Source organism: Hyla sarda, chromosome 1 (assembly GCF_029499605.1).
Source record: "Hyla sarda isolate aHylSar1 chromosome 1, aHylSar1.hap1, whole genome shotgun sequence".
Lineage (NCBI taxonomy): Eukaryota > Metazoa > Chordata > Amphibia > Anura > Hylidae > Hyla > Hyla sarda.
Window position 1 is genome coordinate 400962248 of NC_079189.1, and position 15544 is coordinate 400977791.

The 15544-nt window shown below is 44.8% G+C and overlaps 1 protein-coding gene across 1 annotated transcript; it reads left to right on the plus strand.

Annotated features, from left to right (window-relative positions):
• The first annotated feature begins 9322 nt into the window (after positions 1-9322).
• Positions 9323-13694, plus strand: LOC130277227 (uncharacterized). The gene is made up of 2 exons (XM_056527690.1): positions 9323-13380; positions 13560-13694. The coding sequence occupies exon 1, from the start codon at positions 9758-9760 to the stop codon at positions 13127-13129; it is 3372 nt and encodes a 1123-aa protein (XP_056383665.1). The 5' UTR covers positions 9323-9757; the 3' UTR covers positions 13130-13380; positions 13560-13694.
• The last annotated feature ends 1850 nt before the right edge of the window (positions 13695-15544 follow it).

The window sequence follows — 15544 nt, forward strand, 5'->3', positions numbered from 1 at the left end:
AATTTACATAAGACTGTATGTTGAAGAGAAGGGGGTGGTGTTATTTACACGGGACTGTATGTAGGAGAGTGGAGTAGTGGTATTTACATGGGACTGTATGTAGAACACATGGGAACGACGTTCCTGCACTTTTTTCACAACAGGAACATCGTTCCCATTGCAGGCGTCCTGCAGTGCAGGACTGGCTGTGTCTGTGCCCATTTACTGTGAAATCAAGATCAGTGACAGGAGGCAACAGCTAATTAAAGCCGCTTCTCCCATTCACTGAAATGGGTATTACAGCGAGTCCACTGTGCAGGAGAAGAGAGGAGAACACAGGCGATCAGATCCCATAACTGCTCCAGGTAAGTGACATCACATTAGGGGTGGGGTCTATTCCAGGAAGGGGCGGGGCCTATATATTACTGAAGTATGTAGGAAGTGGTAAGTTGCTGACTGCTGGGGGTAATGATAGTGTAATGGAGAGGGATATTATAGACATGTGACTGTATGTTGGAGGGGCTGGAGGGAGACCGTGATGTTATTTACATGGAACTGTATGTATATGGTAGTGGAGGGATGCAGTTTACATGGGCCTGTATGTAGGTGGTAGGGTAGTGATGCTATGTACATGTGTGGTGTCCCACTACAGGTATTTAGTATTAAAGGACAACTGTAGTGGTACAGTTTTATATATGCCCGTGCCTCAAAAATAAAAAAAATAAACTCATACATACCTTCCTACATGCCCCCGTTGGTCCGGCACAGGCCTCATGGTCCGGCAGTGCTGACGCCATTCCACTTCCTGGGGACGGGGACGCCGCAGAGCCGTCGGCGTATCACCGGACGTATCGATGTCCCGCCCCAGCTGATGATAGGCTCAGACAACTGTCATGTAAGAAGCCGGCCAGAGCTCCTTACATGACAGTGGGCTCAGCCTATCACAGGCCGGGGCGGGACATCGCTAGGGCTCGTAGGAAGGTATATATGAGTTTATTTTGTTTATTTTTGAGGCCCGGGCACGGGCATATATAAAACTGTACCACTACAGTTGTCCTTTAAGCTTCCTGTAGGCCCTGTCAGGTTGAGTCCCTCAGTGACCTGGGGGCTCCCCTGCAGGGTCTCCTCGTGTTATATCCTGCTGATTTATTACTATGTCTGTATTACCTTAATGCCTTAGGATCTCTATGTATAGGTAGTCAATAGGACCTTTGGAGGACTCCAGCACCTGTGAGCCTGTCACATGATATGTTATGCTTGTGGTGTCCCGTTACCTGTATAGAGGTCCCCATAGTCAGAGTCCCTAGGACGTCAGGGTCCCTCTTTTGTAGTTTTTCCCCTTGTCACCCCTCAGTTAGGCAATGACTATGTAGCAGTTCTTATTAATATAAATATAATTATAAGTATACATATGTATATATTTGGTTATCTACCTGTTCCGAGAGTAGCAGGACCTGCAGGTCACGTGGTTAGGTTAGAACTTTATGGTTTTCCTACAGGACCTTTGGAGGTTCCCGTGACGTGTTCACCCACAATGCACTGTCCTCTCCCTCTCTTAGGTTGCTGACTCTGGAAAAGGTAGGACCTCTGCAGCTTGCAAAACGATTTGCTAGGCCAAGGCCTTGCAGCCTAGGCCTTTAGCATAGCGGATAGACTAAACAATTCCCCGCTACTCATCGCAAGATCACTGGACCTAATTACTCCCCTAAATCCAGCAGATCTCTGCTATATAATCCTTAAGAAGCTAAATTGGGCTTACCTGATCCCAACCAACTGTCAATCGCTGCTCAAACTATATGAAAAGAGACTCTGTTATCTGGACTAGTACTTTTACTACATGTACAGAAATTCTTCAGTAAAAGTTCCAGCAAGTTTTCAGTTAACAGTGGTTGTGGACAATCCTTTATTTCTGCATCACCTATTGCTTTTGGGAAGGGTGGCAATCGGCCTATCAAGAACTCAGCATTTAACCCTCACCCTGGCATCACGAGTGACAAGGGTTAATAGTGCCCTTAACTATCCTGAACAGCAACACCCTAACTGCCCTACACTACCACAAGACAGTATCCTCTCATCTGTCACCACATGCTGTTATATGATTTGTTGAAACATGTTAATCCCAGAGGGTACCGGGTTACTCTATGACTCACAGCTTGAACAATGGGCTACAGTCCAGCCCCCTCTCTATATAAGGGGCTGCCATCTTTAGTCACTAGGTCTTTGGGTCATGTGCTCTTAGCTATAACATCAAAGTCTTTGCTGAAGCAGCTACCACCAGAGAATCTTAGGACAGTGGGCAGCATCTGGAGTGCCGCAGAGATACAAGTCTCCAGTAAGTCAAGTTTATGTTTGCTGTCGCTGCAGCTAGTCATATACAAATCAAGTCTAATTATAGTCAAGCCTGAATACAAGTCAAGTTTAATCTTAAATACAAGTATTGGCCCTACAAGCTGTGAGGTCCTCTGGATACTGGTCATTCCCCCAGGGTCAATCTGGCCAAAGCTGTGAAGATATTAACACCTGTCTTCAGTTCAGTAAAGCCTCCGTTAACCTGCATCTGTTTGTGGACTCTTATTTCACCTCTAGTCTGTGGGAAAGCGGAGTTCCCGTTTGTGTGGTGCCCCGGAGCCCCAAAAACCACACTGGCGTCACAGACATATAAGGGTTAATACCATCCGACCCCGGGGTTAATACCATCAGATCCCACCATTTCACCTGCACCACTCGTGGCTCACCACATATTCTGTCATCCCACGAACAGGATACGGGTGTGTGCCTTAACCATTCAGTCACCAAGTCAAGTCCGGCCACCCATTAACCCCTTAAGGACCCGGGGGTCCATTTTTGTATTTTCGTTTTTTCCTCCTTATTTTTAAAAAATCATAACTCTGTCAATTTTGCACCTAAAAATCCATATGATTGCTTGTTTTTTGCACCAACAATTCTACTTTGTAATGACGTCAGTCATTTTACCCAAAAATCTACGGAGAAATGGAAAAAAAAAAAGTGAGACAAAATTGAAGAAAAAATGCCATTTTGTAAATTTTGGGGGCTTCCGTTTCTACGTAGTACATTTTTCGGTAAAAATGACACCTTATCTTTATTCTGTACGTTCATACGATTAAAATGATACCCTAATTATATAGGTTTGATTTTGTCGTACTTCTGGAAAAAATCATAACTACATGCACGAAAATTTATACGTTTAAAATTGTCATATTCTGACCCTTATAACTTTTTTTATTTTTGCGCATATGGGGCAGTATGAGGGCTCATTTTTTGTGCCGTGATCTGAAGTTTTTAGCGGTACCATGTTTGATAGGACTTATTGATCGCTTTTTATTCATTTTTTCATTATATAAAAAGTGACCAAAAATGCACTATTTTGGACTTTGGAATTTTTTTGTGCATACCCCATTGACCGTGCGGTTTAATTAACAATATATTTTTATAATTTGGACATTTCCGCACGTGGTGATACCATATATGTTTATTTTTATTTACACTGTGTTTTTTTATGGGAAAAGGGGGGTGATTCAAACTTTCATTAGGGGAGGGGTTAAATGATCTTTATTCACTTTTTTTTCACTTCTTTTTTTGCAATGTTACATCGGTACCGGTACATCATAGATCCTTAAGGGGTTAAAAGTATGCGGGTGTACGCCGAAAACAAGTTACCGCACGTCCTACCCCCCAAGTCTGAACTGTGTTTTATTGAAAGTCTCATATCTGTGAAAAAAAAGTGTGCGCCAACAAAGTGTACAGGACTGTGTTACAAGAATTTGTTTACTGTGGCGCGAATACAAGTAGTGGGGAAGGTGAAGGAAGGACTGTTAACTGCTATTATTAACTGTGCAAAGTCCGTACCTGAAGGGGTTAAATCAATTCCAATATTTCCCACGCGTGGGAGCAATCGCAGCTCTGCCCCCAGTCAATCCCCAGCGGTGACGCCTCTTCAGTGTGCGAGCCGGAACTAAAGGCTTGTGTAGGCTTGGAGCAAGAAGACAGAACCTACTGCAGAAAGTGTCTGGAGCCAGCGGTTACCAGCATTAACCCCTGGCTGTCCAGCTAAGGCTTCAGGCACCCCTTCAGCTCTCTGCCGGGCAGCTTATCCCCTTGGGGACCAAGCCCATTTTGACCTTAACCCCTTGGGGACGGAGCCCATCTGACCACTGTCACTTTAAGCATTGATAACTCTGGGATGCTTATATTTATAAATTTGATTCCGAGACAGTTTTTTCGTGACATATTCTACTTTATGTTAGTGGTAAATTTTCGTCGATACTTGCATCCTTTCTTGGTGAAAAATTTGAAAATTTCATGAAAAATTTGAAAATTTAGCATTTTTCTAACTTTGAAGCTCTCTGCTTATAAGGAATATGGATATTCCAAATAAATGATATATTGATTCACATATACAATATGTCTACTTTGTGTTTGCATCATAAAGTTGACATGTTTTTACTTTTGGAAAACATCAGAGGGCTTCAAAGTTCAGCAGCAATTTTCCAATTTTTCAAAATCGGAATTTTTCAGGGACTAGTTCAGGTTTGAAGTGGATTTGAAGGGTCTTCTGGTTAGAAATACCCCATAAATGACCCCATTATAAAAACTGCACCCCTCAAAGTATTCAAAATGACATTCAGTAAGTGTGTTAACCCTTTAGGTGTTTCACAGGAATAGCAGCAAAGTGAAGGAGAAAATTCAAAATCTTCATTTTTTACACTGGCATGTTCTTGTAGACCCAGTTTTTGAATTTTTACAAGGGGTAAAAGGAAAAAAATCCTCTCAAAATTTGTAACCCAATTTCTCTCGAGTAAGAAAATACCTCATATGTGTATGTCAAGTGTTCGGCGGGCGCAGTAGAGGGCTCAGAAGGGAAGGAGCAACAATGGGATTTAGGAGAGTGAGTTTTTCTGAAATGGTTTTTGGGGGGCATGTCCCATTTAGGAAGCCCCTATGGTGCCAGGACAGCAAAACCCCCCACATCGCACACTATTATGGAAACGACACCCCTCAAGGAACATAACAAGGGGTACGGTGAGCCTTAACACCCCACAAGTGTTTGACAACTTTTTTTTAAAGTCGGATGTGTAAATGAAAAAAAAAATTTCCACTAAAATGCTGGTTTTTCCCCAAATTTTACTTTTTTACAAAGAGTAATAGGAGAAAATGCCCCCCAAAATTTGTCACCCCATTTCTTCTGAGTATGGAAATACCCCATGTTTGGACGTCAAGTGCACTGCGAGCGAACTACAATGCTCAGAAGAGAAGGAGCGCCATTGAGCTTTTAGAGAGATAATTTGTTTGGAATGGAAGTCGGGGGCCATGTGCATTTACAAAGCCCCCCGTGGTGCCAGAACAGTGGACCCCCCCACATGTGACCCCATTTTGGAAACTACACCCCTCACGAAATGTAATAAGGGGTACAGTGAGCATTTACACTCTACTGGCGTTTGACAGATGTTTGGAACAGTGGGCTGTGCAAACAAAAAAATGACATTTTTCATTTTCACGGACCACTGTTCCAAAATCTGTCAGACACTTGTGGGGCGTAAATGCTCACTGTACCCCTTGTTACATTCCGTGAGGAGTGTAGTTTCCAAAATGGGATCACATGTGTATTTATTTTTTTGGGTTTATGTCAGAACCGCTGTAAAAATCAGCCACCCCTGTGCAAATCACCAATTTCGGCCTCAAATGTACATGGTGCGCTCTCACTCCTGAGCCTTGTTGTGCGCCCGCAGAGCATTTTACGCCCACATATGGGGTATTTCCGTACTCAGGAGAAATTGCTTTACAAATTTTGGGGGTCTTTTTTTCCTTTTACCTCTTGTGAAAATAAAAAGTAAAGGGCAACACCAGCATGTTTGTGTAAAAAAAAATTTTTTTACACTAACAGGCTGGTGTAGATCCCAGCTTTTCCTTTTCATAAGGGGTAAAAGGAGAAAAAGCCCCCCAAAATTTGTAGTGTAATTTCTCCCGAGTACGGAGATACCCCATATGTGTCCCTAAACTGTTTCTCATGAAAGGGCTCCGAAGTGAGAGAGCGCCATGCGCATTTGAGGACTAAATTAGGGATTGCATAGGGGTGGACATAGGGGTATTCTATGCCAGTGATTCCCAAACAGGGTGCCTCCAGCTGTTGCTAAACTCCCAGCATGCCTGGACAGTCAGTGGCTGTCCGGAAATGCTGGGAGTTGTTGTTTTGCAACAGCTGGAGGCTCCGTTTTGGAAACACTGCCGTACAATACGTTTTTCATTTTCATTGGGGGGGGGGGACAGTGTAAGGGGTGTATATGTAGTGTTTTACTCTTTATTAGGTGTTAGTGTTGTGCTGCCTTCGCAATGTATTTTACATGCTTGGCACTCAGCAGGGTCTGTTCCTTTAAGACCCTCCATTTTCTTGAAGCCTAGAGGCGGGCCTTCTCTCTAAAGCATAGGACTAGCTCCGGCATGTCTCATTCATTCCAGCTCCAGCCACCACAGTGACCAGATCCACAGGACTTCTTAAAGCTAATACAGACTGCAAATCTGATAAATACCAAAGCCTGTGAGTACGGAATTGTTAGTTAGCCTGTGTAGAGAGATGCTCGGCATTTGTAGATAGATAATGTGTTTTCAGTGTGTAGTAAGTGAGCACATGTTAGACTATCTATGTATTAGCTATGCATAATGTAAGGCACTTGAATAGCCATGCTTATATTTGTCTTTCATATGTTTGTTTTACAGTTTTACCGCGCACTTTCATTATATCTCAGTAAAGATTACATCAGTTAAGCAAACCAGCGTGTCTTTCCTTGAGATTCGGTATAAACTTGATGTGAAGCTGTGTCCACGAGACAGCGGAGACATTATAGTAAAAAGGCTTTTAAAACTTTATCAGAAGCAGTTAATCAGCTTTGAATCGTCCGCAGCAGTAAAAAAGACTCATAAATCCTGTGCCCTGCAGTCTGTGTCGGAGTAAGGGCGCGAAGCACTAGAAAGTGAAACTAATTCTCTCACGTGCTATATCACCGCTGTGCTGTGTCCAGTCATCATCATTATCTACGCTGCCAGCTAAATCAAGATGCAGAACCCAGAGAACAGCACTCTGACAGTTAACCCTCAATGCTCCTATAAAGAGGAAGACACCTTGCCAAGAAGTAGATCTAGGTGCACAACATTGTCTAGAGCGTCCAGTCAAACAAATCTAACTTCGGTTAGCGCCGATGCATCAAGATTTAAACGCCATAGTTCTAGACAGTCAAGCACCACCAGCCTGTCATCCGCTAGCGCCATAGCAACTAAGGCAAGAGCGAAAGCAGAGGCAGCTTGTTCAATGGCGTCCTATGCAAAGCAGGAAGCTGAATTGATGAAAGAACAAGCAAAAAGTGAATCTGAAGCACTTAGAAGAAAAGCTGAATTGATGAAAGAACAAGCAAAAAGTGAATCTGAAGCACTTAGAAGAAAAGCTGAATTGATGAAAGAACAAGCTGAAGCACTTAGAAGAAAAGCTGAAGTGCAAGCATCTTTACACTTATTGCAACAGCAGAAAAACGCTGCAGCAGCCTTAGCCGAGGCAGAAGTTCTCACAAGGGCTGCCGAAGCTCAGTTCGCTGACATAGAAACCCAGATGTCACCCCTCAGCGCAAGCCAACGTACCCGTGAGTACATACAGTCACAAGTAACCATGTACACTGACCAGCAGTTCAATGACACACCAAGGCCATCATTGACTCCACCAGCAATAAGCAACTTTGATACTATGCAACACTGCAAGACTGAATCAGAACCTCAGGGTAGGAAGTCAAGTGGTCACATCCTCAGAGACCAATCTGCCAACCTGACAAGAGTGCAAACGGATGCTGATGTACTCCCTCCTCAAGCAAATACAAGTCTGGATTATAGCAGAAAGACTTACAACAGAGGAGAAGAAAGCAGACTTAGTCAAGTACCTCATCAGCCTTACCAGCCGCAGCCATACCCTGAGTTTACACCCAGGAAGTATTCACCAGATGCAGCAAGAGCTACAGAGGTAGCAAGATTCCTGATGCGCCGTGAGATAGTGAGCGCTGGTCTCATGAAATTCGACGACCGTCCAGAAAACTACTGGGCCTGGAAGTCATCTTTCCTAAGCGGTACCCAAGACTTAGATCTGACAGACAGAGAAAAGCTTGATCTGCTCGTCAAATGGCTAGGACCAGAGTCCACTGAGCAAGCCCAAAGAATCAGATCAGTACATGTTCATGATGCAGCAGCAGGACTTGTAATGGTGTGGAGGAGACTAGAACACTGCTATGGGTCACCTGAAGTGATTGAAGATGCTCTTCTGAAGAGGATAGAAAACTATCCAAGAATGACAAACAAAGACAATCAAAAGCTGAGAGGGTTTGGGGACCTACTCTTAGAAATAGAAGCCGCTAAGTCTAGTGGATATCTGCCAGGTCTCTCATACTTAGATACAGCACGTGGAGTTGATCCCATAATCGAGAAACTTCCTTTCAACTTGCAGGAAAGGTGGGTCACTCAAGCATCAAGATACAAGAAAGAACATCGAGTCGCATTTCCACCATTTGCCTTCCTTGCTGAATTCATCGTAGACCAAGCTGAAACACGCAATGATCCAAGCTTTGCTTTCCTGAACAAGAGAACTGCAAGCTCCCCAAAGGTAGAGCAAAAACCTCCAACGCCTTACAAAGAACGCAGAGCAACAGTTTCTGTACGGAAGACAGAAATCTCGCCTGAGTCTGCAGTCAATCAGGAAGACAGCGCAAGTAAGAAAGTTGAGGAGCCAGACAAAATATGTCTCATCCACAACAAGCCTCATCCACTAAGAAAATGTCGCAGTTTCAGAAGTAAGACATTAGAAGAGCGCAAAGCTTACCTTAAAGACAATCACATTTGTTTCAGATGTTGCGCTTCAATTCAGCATTTTGCAAAAGACTGTACAAAAACAATACAATGCACAGAGTGCAACAGTGACAAACACCTGTCAGCACTACACCCAGGACCACCACCATGGAAACAAGAAGTTCCAGCAACTCAAGAAGATCATGGTGGGGAGCAAGGCGAGAGTACAACGCCAGCAGTAAACTCAAAGTGTACTGAGATCTGTACAGAGCAGGGCCGCCCCAGATCATGTTCCAAAATATGCTTAGTCAAGGTGTATCCTGCAGGCTTCAGAGAAAAAGCAATCAAGATGTACACAGTCTTGGATGAACAAAGTAACAGATCTCTGGCAAAAACAGAGTTCTTTGACCTCTTCGGTGACAAAGGAAGTCCAACTCCATACACCCTGAAGACTTGTTCTGGAGTTGTAGAGACAACAGGGAGAAGAGCAAACAACTACATAATTGAGTCATTAGATGGAAAGACAAAGGTGACTCTTCCTACCCTCATAGAATGTGATGAGATACCAGACGACAGGTCAGAGATCCCCACACCTGAAGTTGCTCGTCATCACCCCCATCTGGTGCGAATAGCAGACCAGATACCAGCACTAGATCCAGATGCTGCAATCATCCTTCTACTTGGGAGAGATATCCTCAAAGTGCACAAAGTCAGAGAACAGTACAATGGGCCACACAATGCACCATTTGCACAACGCCTTGATCTCGGATGGGTCATCGTTGGAGAAGTGTGTCTAGACGGACTCCACAAACCAGAAAAGGTAAATGTCTACAGAACACATCTGTTACAGAATGGTCGTACATCTTGTCTTTGCCCATGTACCAACAGTCTACACATTAAAGAGAGACTTGTAAACCCAACACATCATCGGAGTATCCAGAGGTGCATGGAAGACTTAGCCTCAACTGGAGATACAGATGAACTGGGCGGTAAGGTGTTTGAAAGAACACGAGATGACGACAAGCTAGCACCCTCTGTGGAAGATACTCTCTTCCTTGAGATCATGGACAGAGAAGTCTTTAGAGACAAATCAGGCAGCTGGGTAGCCCCTCTACCCTTCCGGTCACCACGCCATCGCCTTCCTGACAACAAGGTACAAGCAGAGAAACGCTTCACCTCGTTGCAGCACATGCTACAAAGAAAGCCAAATATGAAGAAACACTTCCAAGCCTTCATGCAGAAGATCTTTGATAACGATCAAGCTGAAAGGGCACCACCACTACAAGAGAACCAAGAACACTGGTACTTACCAATATTTGGGGTGTACCATCCTCAGAAACCAGGCCAGATACGCGTAGTATTTGACTCTAGTGCGAAGCACAAAGGCATCTCACTAAATGATGTCCTTCTCAGCGGACCTGACCTGAACAATACACTCCTTGGAGTACTCATCAGGTTCAGAAAAGAACTCATAGCAGTGACAGCAGACGTACAACAGATGTTCTACTGTTTCCTTGTTCGTGAAGATCACAGAGACTACTTAAGGTTCCTGTGGTATACAGACAACGACTTTAACAAAGAAATCACAGAGTACAGGATGAAGGTACATGTGTTTGGAAACAGCCCTTCTCCAGCTGTAGCTATCTACAACCTGAGACGAGCAGCACAGCAAGGTGAAAGACATGGTCAAGAAGCCACACAGTTCGTCATGAAGAACTTCTACGTAGATGATGGACTTGCTTCTTTCTCCAACAACGAAGAAGCTATCAACGTCCTGAAAAGTACAAGAGAAATGTTGGCAGAATCCAACATAAGACTGAACAAGGTAGCTTCCAACAGCAACAGAGTCATGGAAGCATTTCCAATGGAAGACCGTGCTAAAGACCTCAAAGACTTGGATCTAGGAACAGAATCACCACCCTTGCAAAGAAGTCTTGGGATTAGTTGGGACCTGAAGACTGACAGTTTCACCTTCAGGGTCTCCAGAGAAGAGAAGCCATTCACAAAAAGAGGTGTCCTATCTACAGTCAACAGTCTTTACGACCCCCTGGGGTTCGTAGCACCCATCATCATGCAAGGCAAAGCTCTTTTGAGACAGATCACTACTGAGCAAGAACAAAGTGACTGGGACATACCTCTACCTGAAGAGAAGGAAATGCAGTGGAAGTTGTGGAAAGACTCATTGTTAGAGCTTGAACAACTCAACATCCCTAGACCATACGTATCTGTTTCCTTGTCTGCTACAAAGAGAAGAGAAATATGCATATTCTCTGACGCCTCCACTATGGCTATCGCATCTGTCGCCTACCTTAGGGTAATAGACACTGAGGGACAAAGCTATGTCGGGTTCCTCATGGGAAAATCTAAGCTGGCTCCCAGACCGGCTCACACTGTCCCACGTCTAGAACTTTGTGCTGCTGTCTTAGCTGTGGAAATGGCAGACATGATTACAACAGAACTGGACATCGAGATCCATGCAATTAACTTTTATACAGACAGCAAGATTGTGTTAGGATATATTCACAATGCTTCAAGAAGATTTTATACATACGTGGCCAACAGAGTGACACGTATCAGAAAGTCTACAAGTCCAGAACAGTGGCATTACATCAGCACTGACAAGAACCCCGCTGATCATGGGACAAGACTAGTGCCAGCCGCTGCGCTCAAGCAAACTAACTGGTTTGTAGGTCCATCCTTTCTTCGTAAACCAGAAACCAAAGAAAATACTCAGGTAGAGACCTTTCAGCTCATAGAACCAGATCAAGACAAAGAGGTAAGACCTCAAGTGACAGTTTGTAGGACTATAGTTACAAGAGACAGTCTGGGCGCTCATAGATTTGAAAGGTTTTCCAGCTGGAAGTCGCTGACCCGTGCAATCGGAAAACTTATCTGTCTAGCCAGATCCTCCTGCAGAGCTACCAATACTGATCAGCATAGCAATGACCACCTTGAACAAGCCAAGGTCACGATCATCAGATGCATCCAGCAGGAAGTCTTTAAAGAAGAAATCCAAAGCCTTATGAAAAAGGAAGAGATTTCTCGACACAATACGCTAAAGAAGTTGAACCCTATCCTCGACGAAGATGGAGTGTTAAGAATTGGAGGTCGCTTGTCGGCAGCAGATACAACTATCCAAGAGAGACATCCCTTCATCATACCCAAAAATCATCACATCGCTCTTCTTCTGGTGAGACATTATCACGAGCAAGTCGCACATCAAGGTCGACACTTCACTGAAGGAGCGGTACGGTCAGCAGGGTTGTGGATCATAGGAGGTAAGAGACTAGTCTCCAGTGTGATCAGCAAATGCGTGACCTGCAAGAAGATTAGAGGGAAACTTGAAGTTCAGAAGATGTCAAACTTACCTGCGGACAGACTTTCTTCAGATCCTCCATTCACTCACGTAGGTCTAGACGTTTTTGGCCCTTGGAACATCTCTTCTCGCAAGACCAGAGGAGGCAGTGCCGAGAGTAAACGTTGGGCTGTTCTGTTCTCCTGCCTGAGTACCAGAGCAGTTCACATTGAAGTGATTGAATCTTTATCCACTTCAAGTTTCATCAATGCCTTGAGAAGATTCTTCTCTATCCGAGGACCAGCAAAATTGATTCGTTCAGACCGTGGCACAAACTTTATTGGGGCTTGCAAAGAGTTGAAGATCATTTCTACAGACTCTGAAACAGGTTCCTATCTTCAAAACCAAGGATGCACTTGGACTTTTAATCCTCCTCACGCATCGCATATGGGAGGAGCCTGGGAGAGGATGATAGGAGTAGCTCGTCGCATTCTGGATGCCATGCTCCTGAAGGTTGGGTCTACTCGCCTCACACATGAAGCTTTGACTACGCTAATGGCTGAAGTCATGGCCATTATGAACGCCAGACCTTTGGTTCCAGTGTCCACAGATCCGGAGATGCCGGCAGTCTTGACACCTGCAATGCTGTTGACTCAGAAGATGGAACCAGTGACAGCCCCCACAGGAGACTTTGACCTCAAGGACTTGTACACCAAGCAATGGAAACAAGTTCAAAGTCTTGCGGACATTTTCTGGAAGAGATGGAGACAGGAATACCTGGTGACACTCCAGCCACGCAAGAAATGGCAAGATGACAAGCCCAATTTACAAGTTGGAGACGTTGTTTTACTGAAAGACTCTCAGGCCCACAGGAACGAGTGGCCTATTGGACTCATTGTGGGGACTGATCCTAGTAGTGATGCTAGAGTTAGAAAGGTTGAAGTTAGGATTGTTAGACAGGGCATTCCCAAAGTGTATGCAAGGCCAATTTCTGAAGTAGTTTTACTCCTGTCCAAGGGTTAGTGGCATAACAAAAAGTATGCCAGGTGGGGAGTGTGCTGCCTTCGCAATGTATTTTACATGCTTGGCACTCAGCAGGGTCTGTTCCTTTAAGACCCTCCATTTTCTTGAAGCCTAGAGGCGGGCCTTCTCTCTAAAGCATAGGACTAGCTCCGGCATGTCTCATTCATTCCAGCTCCAGCCACCACAGTGACCAGATCCACAGGACTTCTTAAAGCTAATACAGACTGCAAATCTGATAAATACCAAAGCCTGTGAGTAAGGAATTGTTAGTTAGCCTGTGTAGAGAGATGCTCGGCATTTGTAGATAGATAATGTGTTTTCAGTGTGTAGTAAGTGAGCACATGTTAGACTATCTATGTATTAGCTATGCATAATGTAAGGCACTTGAATAGCCATGCTTATATTTGTCTTTCATATGTTTGTTTTACAGTTTTACCGCGCACTTTCATTATATCTCAGTAAAGATTACATCAGTTAAGCAAACCAGCGTGTCTTTCCTTGAGATTCGGTATAAACTTGATGTGAAGCTGTGTCCACGAGACAGCGGAGACATTATAAGTGTAGTGTAGTGTAGTGTTTTTAGGGTACAGTCACACTGGCGGGTTACGGTGAGTTTCCCGCTAGGAATTTGCGCTGCAGCGAAAAATTTGCCGCAGCTCATACTTGAAGCAGGAAACTTGCTGTAAACCCGCCCGTGTGAATGTACCCTGTACGTTCACATGGGGGGGGGGGGGTCAAGCCTCCAGCTGTTTCAAAACTACAACTCCCAGCATGTACTGACAGACCGTGCATGCTGGAAGTTGTAGTTTTGCAACAGCTGTAGGCACACTGGTTGGAAAACCTTCAGTTAGGTTCTGTTACCTAACTCAGTATTTTCCAACCAGTGTGCCTCCAGCTGTTGTGAAACTACAATTCCCAGCATGTACTGATCACAGAAGGGCATGCTGGGAGATATAGTTATGCAACAGCTGGAGGTACGCAACTACAACTCCCAGCATGCCGAGACAGCTGTTTTCTGTGTGGGCATGCTGGAATTTGTAGTTTTGCAACATCTGGAGTGCTACAATTTAGAGACCACTGAACAGTGATCTCCAAACTGTGGACCTCCAGATGTTGCAAAACTACAACTCCCAGCATGCCCAGACAGCAAACAGCTGTGTGGGCATGCTAGGAGTTGTAGTTTTGCAAGATTTAGAGGGCAGTATAGAGATCACTGTGCAGTGGTCTCTAAACTGCAGACCTCCAGCTGTTGCAAAACTACAAATTCCAGCATGCCCACACAGCAAACAGCTGTCTGAGCATGCTGGGAGTTGTAGTTTTGCAACATCTGGAGGGCTACAGTCTAGAGACCACTATAGTGGTCTTAGACTGTAGCCCCCTAGATGTTGCTAGGCAACTACTCACCGGCTTCCGTCGCATCCAGGGAGCCGTCCTCTTCTGCCGCACGCCGCCGCAGATCTCCGTCGCCGCCCGCCGATCGCCGTCGCTCCGCAGCCTCCGGAGGGGTAAGTGGACTCCGGCGCCGCTCCTCTTCATTTTCCCCGTTCTGCCCCGCCTATTGTGGGTGGGCAGGACAGGGAAAACGAGAGTAAACCCCCCCACGCCCAAGATCTGCTATTGGTGGTCGCGTCTAGACCACCAATAGCAGGGATAGGAGGGGTGGCACCCCTGCCACCTCACTCCTATCGCTACAGGGGGATCGTGGGTGTCTAGGACACCCGCGATCCCCCTTCTATTCCGGGTCACCATAGACCCGTAATGACCCGAAATCGGCCCAAATCGCAAGTGTGAATTCACTTGCGATTTGCGCCGATCGCCAACATTGGGGGTCTAATACCCCCCTGGGCATTTGCACGGGGTGCCTGCTGATAGATATCAGCAGTTACCCTGGCCCGGTCCGCGCCCGGCGTGCGGCGGGGACCGAAATTCCCACGGGCGTATGGATACGCCCTTCGTCCTTAAGTACCAGGACGCAAGGGCGTATGCATACGCCCTTCGTCCCCAACAGGTTAAGGACCAGAGCATTTTTTGCAATTCAGACTACTGTCCCTTTAAGCTTTAATAATTCTGGGATGCTTGTACTTATGAATTTGATTCCGAGACTGTTTTTTCGTGACATATTCTACTTTATGTTAATGGTAAATTTTCATAGATACTTGCATCATTTCTTGGTGAAAAATTCAAAAATGTTATGAAAAATTAAAAAATTTAGCTTTTTTTTTTTTATTTGAAACTCTCTGCTTATAATCAAAATGGACATCCCAATTGTTCACATACTCAATGGGGGAGATTTATCAAAGGATTTAGACTGGTTTTTCCTGTCTAAATTTGTCGCACAGAAAGTCACAGTCTAAATATGTCTTAAAATGATACCCTAATTATATAGGTTTGATTTTGTCGTACTTCTGGAAAAAA